General features: G+C 42.0%; 1 protein-coding gene across 2 annotated transcripts; it reads left to right on the forward strand.

Annotated features, from left to right (window-relative positions):
- The first annotated feature begins 1436 nt into the window (after positions 1 to 1436).
- Positions 1437 to 3929, forward strand: LOC136137683 (kelch repeat and BTB domain-containing protein 6). 2 transcript variants are annotated; one of them, XM_065896129.1, is made up of 2 exons: positions 1733 to 2747; positions 2799 to 3829. In XM_065896129.1, the coding sequence occupies exons 1-2, from the start codon at positions 1733 to 1735 to the stop codon at positions 3827 to 3829; spliced, it is 2046 nt and encodes a 681-aa protein (XP_065752201.1). The 2 variants fall into 2 exon arrangements, with proteins under 2 accessions (XP_065752200.1, XP_065752201.1); XM_065896128.1 differs by having other exon boundaries at positions 1437 to 3929.
- The last annotated feature ends 8072 nt before the right edge of the window (positions 3930 to 12001 follow it).

Raw genomic sequence — 12001 nt, forward strand, 5'->3', positions numbered from 1 at the left:
AAAATCCAAAATACTGACAATACCAAATGCTAGGGAGGATGTGGAACAATAGGAACGCTCATTAATTGCTGGTGGGAATGCAAAAAAGTACAGGCCACCACTTTGGAAAACATTTTGGCACTTCCTTACAAAGTTAAACATAGTATTACCATGTGATCCAGCAGTCACAGTCCTTGGCATATACCAAAATGAGTTGAAAAACTTATGTCCATGCAGTAACCAACGCGAGTGTTTATAGCAGCTTTATTCATAATTGCAAAAATTCAAAGCAAACAAAATGTCATTTAGCAGGGAAATGGATAAGTAAACTGGTATACGTACACAATGGAATATTACTCAATGATAAAAAGGAATGACTATCAAGCCGTGAAAAGACATGGGAATCTTAACTGAATATTACCAAGTGAAAGAAGATATATTCCAACTGCAAGACACTCTGGAAAAGATAAAACTAGACAATAAAAAGATCAATGTTTCCCAGGGGCTGGGGGGCAAGGAAGAGGAGGCATAAGTAGATTGAACAGAGGATTTTTAGGACCGTGAAACGATTCTGTATATTACTGTAATGATGATAGGTACATGACATACATTTTTCAAAACCCATAGACCTGTACAACACAAAGAGTAAACCCTAACATTAAACTACAAGCTTTAATTAATGATATATCAGTGTTAAGTTCATCACTTGTAACAACGGCACACACTAATGCAATATGTTGTAAACAGCGGAAACTGAGAAGGGGTGGAATATGTGGGAGCTTCCTGTAGCTTTCTGTTGGATTTTCCAGTAAACCTAAAACTGATCTTAAAATCTATTTATTAAAAAAACAAAACTCCCAAAACTTAAAGGTGTCTCTGCAGAAACCTGCAGGGTTTTTCCCATTTTTCTACAGGCTCATGATTTCAAATGAGAGGTTGCTACATCTTTCATAAACGTTAGAAGAAAAGCTAAAACTTATTGAACCTTTATATTATGGGTACTACGTATAAGTATGTTATTCTACTAATCAACAAATATTTATTGAGAGCAAGTATATCCAGCCTACGTTTAGCGGTATATCACCTATGCAATTTAGTTCAGTCGTCACACGCTATGAAATACTATTGCTATTAACGTTTTCAAAAACAAGAACTCTGAGAAGTCAAACAACTGATAAACACTAGAACGGGTATCTAAACTGAATTCCACAACCAAAGTTCGAAACCATAACACCGAATAGAAGAGAATTAGCGATTTCTAACTCCGTCATCCGAAACAATGAACAGCCGACAATCTCGCGATGTTGTTGCGGCTACTACTACTCCCAACATGCAAAGCGGCTACCGTGCCGCAGCCCGTGCCGCAGCTGGTGCCGCAGCCTATGCCGCAGAGTCCGGAGGGCCCCGGCGTGCCTCGAGGCGCGAAAGGTAACCTGGGAGCCGTAGTTCTCCTGGACGCCTACTGGTGTTGCCAGCGCGGCGGTGGTGGATCGCTCGGTTCCAGCCAGTAGGTCCTGTGAGGGCGAGCTGAGGCGGAGAAAGGGCGTGGAACTGGAAACGGGTGAGTCGGACGCGGTCTACGCGGTCGAGGGAGGCGGCACCGCGGCTTAGGGTTGACTTAAATAAATGGACCCGTGCTGCAGTCTCTCCGGAGACACCGCGGTCTTAGCGTCAGCGAGCAGAGGGTGAGGAGGCGCCAGAGCCCGGTCCTTGCACCCGTACTCGTCCTCAGCTCTCCGCCAGCATCTCCACCATGCAGTCCCGGGAAGAAGCTTCGCGCTCTCGCCGCCTTGCAAGTCCCCGCGGCGGGAAGCGGCCCAAAAGGGTTCACAAACCCACGGTTTCAGCTTTTTTCACGGGCCCGGAGGAGCTGAAGGACACGGCCCATTCCACAGCCCTGCTGGCTCAGCTCAAGTCTTTCTACGACGCGCGGCTGCTCTGTGATGTGACCATCGAGGTGGTCACGCCTGGCAGCGGGCCTGGCACGGGCCGCCTCTTCCCCTGCAACCGTAACGTGCTGGCTGCCGCGTGTCCTTACTTCAAGAGCATGTTCACCGGCGGCATGTACGAGAGTCACCAGACGAACGTGACCATGCACGATGTGGATGCCGAGTCCTTCGAGGTGCTGGTCGATTACTGCTACACGGGTCGTGTGTCTCTGAGTGAATCCAACGTGGAGCGCCTGTACGCCGCCTCCGACATGCTGCAGCTCGAGTATGTGCGTGAAGCCTGTGCCTCCTTCCTAGCCCGCCGTCTTGACCTGGCCAACTGCACGGCCATCTTCAAGTTCGCCGACGCCTTTGGCCATCGCAAGCTGCGATCACAGGCCCAGTCGTTTATAGCCCACAACTTCAAGCAGCTCAGCCAGATGAGTTCGATTCGGGAGGAGTCTCTGGCAGATCTGACCCTGGCCCAACTTCTGACTGTCCTGCGCCTGGACAGCCTAAACATCGAGCATGAGCAGACCGTGTGCCACGTGGCGGTGCAGTGGTTGGAGGCGGCTCCCAAGGAGCGGGGTCCCAGCGCTGCAGAAGTCTTCAAGTGTGTCCGCTGGACACACTTCACCGATGAAGATCGGAATTACCTGGAGGGGCTGTTGACCAACACCATGGTGAAGAAGTACTGTCTGGACCTTGTTGAAGGGGCCCGGCAGATGCGATATGGTGACACGTTGTGCAAGTCTCTGGTGCCAAAGCCAGAGAGCAGCAGCGGTGGCAGCAGCAGCAGCGGCGGCGGCGGCGGCGTTAGCAGTGTCGTTAGTGGCGCTGGTGGCGGCGGCGGCGGCGGCTGCAGCAGCAGCTCTGTTGTATCGGTGGCAGAAAATCCACCCCAGAGGCTGGGTGTGTATGCCAAGAAGATGGTGATCTTCTTTGGACATCCCAGAGATCCCTTTCTGTGCTGTGACCCATACTCGGGGGACATTTACAAAGTGCCATCACCTTTGACCTGCCTTGCTCACACTAGGACTGTGACCACCTTAGCTGTCTGTGTCTCTCCAGACCATGACATCTATCTGGCCGCCCAGCCCAGGAAAGACCTCTGGGTGTATAAACCAGCCCAGAATAGCTGGCAGCAACTTGCTGACCGCCTGCTCTGCCGTGAGGGCATGGATGTGGCGTACCTCAATGGCTACATTTACATTTTGGGTGGGCGAGACCCTATTACCGGCATTAAACTGAAGGAGGTGGAGTGCTACAGTGTCCAGAGGAACCAGTGGGCACTGGTGGCTCCACTGCCCCATTCTTTTATTTCCTTCGATCTGATGGTAATTCAGAACTATCTTTACGCTCTCAATAGTAAGCGCATGTTCTGCTTTGATCCCAGCCACAATATGTGGCTGAAGTGTGTTTCTCTGAAGCGCAATGATTTTCAGGAAGCCTGTGTCTTCAATGATGAGATCTATTGCATCTGCGACATCCCTGTCATGAAGGTGTACAATCCAGTCAGGGGAGAGTGGAGGCAGATTAATAACATTCCCTTGGTGTCAGAGACTAACAACTACCGGATTATCAATCACGGCCAAAAACTGTTGCTGATCACCTCACGCACCCCGCAGTGGAAAAAGAACCGGGTGACCGTGTATGAATATGATATTAGGGGTGACCAGTGGATTAATATAGGTACCACATTAGGCCTGTTCCAGTTTGATTCTAACTTTTTTTGCCTCTCAGCTCGCGTTTATCCTTCCTGCCTTGAACCTGGTCAGAGTTTTCTCACTGAGGAGGAAGAAGTGCCCAGTGAATCTAGCACTGAGTGGGATTTAGGTGGATTCAGTGAGCTGGACTCTGAGTCAGGAAGTTCAAGTTCTTTATCTGATGATGATTTGTGGGTTCAGGTAGCCCCTCAGTGAAATGCGCAGGGTCAGCAGAGTGTGTTATAGATAAGCTGAAACACTAAGGTGTTTTTACTGCTTTGGAAGGTATCTTAAAGAGACCCTTTCGTTTTGCTGGAAAAAAAAAAAAAAGTTGATTAATTTCAGGTTTGGTTTAGAAAGGGTATTGTTTGAAATACTAACGTAATTTAATGTTACAGAATTTAAACATTAAAAGAAATCAACCTATTTAATAATTTACTGTTCTAAAAGTCCAGTGTTGATTGTTTAGTATGTTTATGTTTGATGACAATATAAGTTAGTTGTAATCAATAGTCTTCTATTATTAAATCTTACATTCTGTCTTGTGCCACAAATACTTCAACTTGAATTTTAATTTCTACAATAGAAAAACTGATTGGTTAGGAATTATTAGAGAGGGTTGGAAAGCATATATTTTCCTTCAGAACAGTGTAGTAGATTTCCAAAGCTTTAAACTAGTGGGTTTTTACAAAATGTGTTCTAACACATATAGTCTGCTAAGTTTTAGTTCAGTTTTCTCCTCTTCTGTGAAAAAAAAAATACATATGTTTAATGTGACTGAACGGTGATTTCATTTGTGATAATATATAGAATGGTCATAAGCTCACTGAAAGTAAAAACAAAAAAACAGGATTCTACTGTTTGAAAAGAAATTTCAGTTTTAAATCTGTAATATAACGTGTATTTGCAAATAGTGACCAATTTTCCATCTAAAAAAATTCCATTCTAGTAGTGTCACCAATCATCTAAAAACCTTTAAAAAAAAAAAAAACCCAGTAACTTGCTTTGTAGGTTCATATTTTAAATCTATACTTGATACATGCTTCACTGAATCAGAGGAATAATCCTTTTTTCACTGGACATGATTGTGAAAATTTTTATCCACTGTCCTAAAAAGTTTATGTGATTCTTAAAATATTTTGGCTGTACAGTTTTGGTGTTTATCTTAGAAGATTTGTCAACAAGATGTGATTATTCTTTACTGTTTTGTGAGTAATATTGGTTTTGAAAGTATGTATTAGTTAAGAACAGTATTTTATTGAAATCAGTAGTTATTGTGTCTGTCAACTATAAGATCAAGTGCCAGCAAAGAATTTTCAAACTCTAAGTTGTGTATAGAACTGTTTTGTGTAGCATTGAAAAATTCTGTCAGTTTTGTAAGTCGCTAAATGTTATTATCAGCTTAAAGGTATTTTTCTATTAAAAGTTTACAGTTCAATAACATAAGTGGATGATAGCATTTGGGGCCAGTAGTGAAAGTATATTTCGTCTAAAATATTTCTCTATGCAGTGGTGTACAAGGCTATTTTATTATGGTATTTGTATCTGTTCTGTGTTTCTCTATGAACCATGCTCCAGTCTTTGTTTCTGTCAGCATATGTAAGGGAAAGAAAGTCCAGAAATAGAGAATAAATCACACAAGACTTACATTGTTAAATACATGAAAACATAAGTGCTTACCTCTTGAGGGTTTATTAGATATAGTTGTTATTGATACATATACATGGTAAGTGACCAGATGTTTATGGTGTATAACTTTTTCTACACACAATCAGAATTATCTCCCTGAATCTTCATTCAGTGACATGATAATTCCTCTTCTGTGTTTATTCTCTAGTGACAGCGTGCTAACATTTCTTACACCCGGGCAGAGTACAGAGGAATGTGCTCTTTCTGGTAGGGAACTGGATTTTTTATTGAAATACCATAGGATGAAAACAGAGGGGAAGACGTAAAAGGTTGTTTTTTTTTTTAAAGATATTTCTTAGCCATTTTGATGGGCTGTTTGAAGATTCTACAAGACATTCCTGTTCAACATTTTTAGTGAAATAAGATGCTTGCTTATCCTACCAGCATGTGTTCCTTCAGAAGGACAGACATGCTTTTAGTTGCCTGAGGCTCAGTTTTGTTCCATTTGACATCAAGGTTGTTTTCGGCACTGTCCTTAACACAAAGCTGTTTCTCAATAGGGTTATTTTTTTGGCCAACTTTTTCTTCACCAGGAACTTCTTGTTGATAGCTTTTTCCTTTGTCGGGTTGAAATAGAACAGTGGTGATCTCAACCAGACTATCCTTCTGCAGAATTAAGGTGTGCAACTGATTGATAAAAGACAGATTCTCCAATTGTCATTTTCAACCTTTAAGTTAAGGCCTAAGCGAAATAGTAGTAATATCTTGGTTTACAAAGAGATTTTCTTGGGAAGAATTTGGTTTCGTGCTATATTTGTGAATTAGAGAATAGTTGTTAATCATTATTTTACGGATAAGTGATTTGTATGTGATTAGTTACAAATAAAACATACTAGAATCTAGACTTTCTGATTTTTTAATTCATTGTTTCTGTTAAATGTATAAAACCCTTGCTTGTACAGTGAATGACAACTAGCAGTGTTGAAATCCCTTCTTGACTGGAAAGTACCCTTGTCTCTGTTTTCCAATTAATCAGCACATCTTTTAATAAATATGTTTGTAGGACTGCTATTCGTAAGATTTAGAATGATGTTAATTATCTTTCGTATCTGTCCCTGTAGTCTGAAAAGCTCAAAGGACCCCAATTTTTAAAAATTCTTTTAAGTTCAAACCATAAGTGGAGTTAGGATTTCCAAAAGGGTAAAGTAGAAATATTTGTACCTGATCTTGTTGAGAATCTGGGGAACACTTTTGATCTACTTCCAAGAAAAAGGCCGGTGTCATAACATCCCTGAAATTATAAAAGTATGACTACTTCTGAAGCTCATCAGACTCAAGATAAGAGCACTTGTGACAGTCTCTCCTCCCCATACCCGCGTAAAACCTTTAACCCTTTCATCATTCTAACTAACTTTAAAGGAACATTTGTTAGAGCAAATATGATAAAGCAGGGAAGTATGAGGAAGCAACCTTACTTGTAGAAAATGTGACTATCAGTAGAAACCTAAAAGAATCAGTGTCATTTTTAGAACCAACTAGAGGGTTCAATGTATACAAACCAATTGTTTTTTTTAATAATAATAAAAAGCAAAAGACACTGTTCACAGAAGTTGCCAAACCTCAGAGTACCATGGAGGCATAGGTTTGTGCAGGATAGGGGGAAGGGCCCCCCTCCTTTACTCTGCGCCCTTTGTCATTCTTATCTGTTTCATCAAACTTCCATTCCTCACATCTTTAACCTTGAGGACTCAACATGGTCCAAGGCACAGGGAGAGTAGGAAACAGATACTGTTGTATAACATTCCATCCATATCTGAGACATTTTGTCCTAAAACAGCCTAGTCTGTGGGGAGTCACCTGTCTATATTGGAGTCACCATTTTTCATTCTCACCTCTAAAGCTAAAATTGCTGCTCAGACCCACTATATCAATCAGGAATATTCTTTTGGGCAAACTATTCATTAATTGTAGGAAAACTAGTTTAAAAGGACTATGTAAATGTCAGGCAAAGCATTTCTTCCAAAACAGATATGTTTGTGCCTTGAAGAAAAAGAAGAGCCAGCACTCTCAGATAAATTAATATCACCTTAATTTAGCTCATCTTAAGAAAATAGAATAGAATTTTGCTTTCGCATACTGTAACTGAAAAATTCAGCTGTGGCGCTCACTTCAGGTACAGCCTGATCCAGGGTCTCAATGTCCTCAGGGCTTTCTTTGTACAGAGAAGATATCATGGGGCAATGTGTTCCCTCATTTTGTGCGTTGATTAGAATATAGGGGCGGATGTATGTAATGGAGACCTGTAATTGTATAAGTAAGTTTCTCATATGAAATTTCTCATGTGAAAGTCCAATCTGTTGTGTTATCCCTCATCTAGAAAGTTGACTGGCACCCAGGCTTTTCTGTTTTCTTGTTCTGCTACCCTTGGGGTGTTGTCCCAACCCACATGGTCCAAGCTGGTTCAACCTTGTGTCCACATTCCAGCCATTAAAAGGGGAGGAAGGGGGAGGGGAGGACATGACCCTTCCCTGTGAGGGAAGTCGTGAGCATTGCTTCAGTTGCATGACACTGGACAGATCTTAACTACATGGACATACCTAGCAGCAAGAGTGCCTAGGAGAGGTAGTCTTTGTTCTGGGTCAACATGTATCTAGTTAAACTTCAAGGGTTCCTTCTTACAGAATGAGGGAAAAGGCTATTAGGTTAAACAGCAGTCTCTATCACACCATCTGTCAGGCCAGGTTTTGTCACATGGCGGCCAGAGTGATAACACCATCCCAGCAGTTACTGCAGTCAAGGCAAGATGGCTAGGCCTCTGTCCTACCCCAGAAACACTCAGAGAGCTCCCTGGGTTCCCGCTGCCTCTCTGTACAGAAGAGGCAAGGGCACTTCATCTTGTTTTGATTAAATAAAGCCTTCTAGGCTCAGTGTGTACTGGTACCCTACATCATGGGCCAGTCTTATATTGGCATTATATCGTAGAATGTTCCAACTTCCTAAAAGGAAGGAAAAGAGTACTGAAAAATGGCTCTGTGTAATCAATGGCAGTATTAATTATCTTAAACAGCAAACGTTGCTTCTAATTAAAATGTGAGCTATCAATTATAGAGTAATGATGAAAACTGGACATTTCTTAGAGCATTTTCTGTGCCTGGATCATCTTTGCAGTGCTGTGTGAATATAAGCTGCTCCTCTCCCCCTCTGTTGAAGCCCAGACCAATTAACCACAATAGTCTATTCAAAACTTAGTTTCTTGCTGAATTCTTTTTTTTTTTTTTTCTGAATTCTTATACTGACTTCAGGTTAATCATAGTTCGTGCAATATACACGTATAGTGTCACTTTTTGTGTTTGTGAAAACTTCAAAACAGCTGCCAGAGAACATTTTGAGTAATTGCTTCTGTCGAGTGTATAACTTTTATCATCATAATTTTCATTACAGATAGCCATACTTATTTTAAAAAGACTCAAACAACCTGATTTTCACATGGAACCCTAACGTCCGCCCGCAAGTGAAGAGTAAGTAATACTTGTGTTCGTAGTTGTATTTCTATTAGTACATGAATGAAGAATATGACTCCATTCTCTATTTCATTTCTTGTCTAAAGACAAGATTTTTGATATATGCTGTGACTGGGTTCTTCTCCATATTCTGTACTAGATACTGCTTGTTTAGTATCCCACTCCCATTACTTTCCTGTACGGCCTCCTCACATGCTGGCATTATTCCATGTATTGATCTGTTTACTCTTTAGTATATGTCTCCTGAACTAAACTGTGCACTCTTCGCGGAGGAACCACGTCTGTCTTTTCCACAGCTCCTAACATAGTGCCGGGCACATCATCCGCATTCCATAAATGTTTGTTGAACAAAGAAAGAAATGTATTTCGTGCTTGTTTGCATTTATATGAGAAACACTTGCATTCAGAGCTCTCATCTTTTTGTCAATTTTCCAGCTATGAGGGAGAGCTATTATTAAACTCTTTTGTCCGGTTGTCATAGCAACCCACTGGCCTCCAGAGCTACAGGTTATTTCTGATGGGCATATTCTCCTAGACAACCAAACACGCAGTGTTTTCAATTATGGAGTAATGATGCTATTATAAATCACATTTCTGACACTATATATTTCTCTATCTTTTATAAAGATGGCAGAGAATTAGAACAGAGACAAATCTGTTCAAATCAACAAAGGCTAGGGGAAATTAAGCAGTATGACTCACATCTCTCCTCTCAACCCTTTCATATTTCCTCCAAGTTCTCCACCTTTCCATAAGCACCTGTGAATTCACTTGGGTGTTCTGACCAAGTTGTTAAGGAAGTTTTGAAAGTTAATTGCTACAAGACAAACTCTAAAAAAGCTCTGTTACAGCTTAAATAGTTTCTTTTTCTCCTTGTTTCTTCCTTCCTCCGTCCCTCCGTCCCTCCGTCCCTCCGTCCCTCCGTCCCTCCCTCCCTGATCTTAGTTCCCCACCAGGGATCGAACCTGTTTCCCCCTGCAGTGGAAGCGCGAAGTTCTAACCACCGGACCACCAGGGAATTCCCAGTCCTTGCTTGTTTCTTAAATTTCATGTTAAGTTAGCAAATGATAATAGCCTTGCAAAAATTGAGATTTGCTTGGAAAAGTTTCAAAATGAGGTCTTTTCCAACCTCATTCTTCCTTCCATTCATATTTTCATGGCAAGAATTGAGAAGAGTTTTATTAAACTGGGTTAGTCATCATCGAAAACTCATTATCGGTTCAATAAAACAGGGTTTTTCTGGCCCATTCAACAAGGCATGATTGTAGTTTTTAAAAGGCAGAGTCTTCTTTTTTTTATTGTTTTTGGCTGCGTGGCTTGTGGGATCTTAGTTCCCTGACCAGAGAAGGAACCCAGGCCCTCAGCAGTGGAGAGCGCAGAGTCCTAAACACTGGACTGCCAGGGAATTCCCAGCAGAGTCTATTTTCTAATGATGGATACCTTAATGGGATTTTACATGTATGTTATGCTGTATTTTCTTTTCTGTAGGTTTTGGTCACATGCAGTATGGAGAGTCAGTTACCACCTAGTTCCAAGTAGATCCTATGAAAAATACTTCACTACCCCCTTTCTCTGTGCAGTTCTAATGCTTTTGTCATACATACAGTTGTGATACCCATCAGGAAACTGTCCCATAACTTTATTTAAAAGAAGTGATACTGCATTTAGCTTACCTCCTGGGCTTTGACATTATAAAAGCAGTAACACTTTAGTACATGCAACCATCTTCAACAAATAACATACAATGGGGATATTGTCAGGAAGACAAAGAGAAAGATAAGGAGGGATGGTATCCTCCGTAGTGTCAAGATTGCAGATTTGGGTACCTGAACACCTGGAGTATTTTGATTAACATATATATATGTTTTTAACATCTTTATTGGAGTATAATTGCTTTACAATGATGTGTTAGTTTCTGCTTTATAACAAAGTGAATCAGTCTGATTAACATATTTTTAAGAACTTCATTTTAGTCTTCTAGAAATCTTCATGCACTGTTACTCTTTTAAATAAGCTCTGAATCCTACACATTAGCTGAGATGTCAAAACTTTGAGACAGCTAAACCTAGATATCTGCCTATTGTAAAAATTGAAAATGGCCCAGTGGAAGGGAAGGATTCTCCAGGGCAGGATCAGATGTCCAGCCACACAGATCTTGCAACAATTCTTGACAAAATCACCAATTCCCAAATCTAGTTCTCTTCTTTAGAAGTTAGGGTATTCAATAATTACTGCACCTTGATTTGGTTGGATTTGGGTACTGAGTCAGATTAACCAAACTATCAAGAAACAAATATACAAAATCCGTAATATTGATACATTAACTTACAAATAGAAAATAGAGCTTTTGCATTCAGGAGGGAGCCCCGGTGCCCGATTTTTCCCTTGGGAGTGAAGAGTTTGGACCATGTATCAAGTGCCACAAATTCGAAGGGTGCCACCCAAGGGCCTGCATCCCAAATCACATAGCTTGGGGAGCCTTGGGGAACCAACCAGCCAGACTTGTCATTTGCAAGTCCTCCAGGACCACATTTAAAAAAGGAGTGATGTCAAATGGGTACTCAGGTACTTCCATGGCTATTCCCCTCCCCGGGCTCAGCACAGAGGGGACAGGCAAAAACACTCCTCCTCTAGTTTCTCCCTGAAAGGAGCTTTACTGCATACTTTCCCAGCTACTGCCTGAAGGTCCAGCTTCTAATCAGCTTGTGTATGGATGTTGACTGGGATTCTCCCAGGAGACTGAAGGAGCCCTGGGCAGTCCCCCTGCTTGCTCTCTAAAGCTTGCTCCAACAATACAAACAAGTCTCCAGCTTCTCTCTGGAAGGAGCTTGTCCACACATCCAGCACCGCAACTTATCTGGCTGCCACCTGAAGGACTGGCTGCCAAGCCACCTTGCTCTGGAAGCCAACAGGGCCCAGCTTCCACAACTACCCTGGAGCCCCATTAAACCAAGGGGCAGTTTGATACAGAAATGTCAGCAGGCTCAACACAGAGAGAACAGACAAAAATGCAAGGCTCTCAGTTTCTCCCTGGAAGGTATTTGCATAATTTTCCAGCTTCTGCCCAAGGTTTGGGCTTCGAATTAGCCCATACCTGAGAGCTGACAAGGCGTATAATTAGTCATCATGTGAGGGTCTGAACGGGCATGTGCATTCTCCTTCCTGTGCCTTCTCCCCGCCTAGCTCACCCCGGCCATAAAGCCAAGTCTCCAGATACGCTGTGAAAAGAGTTTGTCAA

This window comes from Phocoena phocoena, chromosome 18 (assembly GCF_963924675.1).
Source record: "Phocoena phocoena chromosome 18, mPhoPho1.1, whole genome shotgun sequence".
Taxonomy (NCBI): domain Eukaryota; kingdom Metazoa; phylum Chordata; class Mammalia; order Artiodactyla; family Phocoenidae; genus Phocoena; species Phocoena phocoena.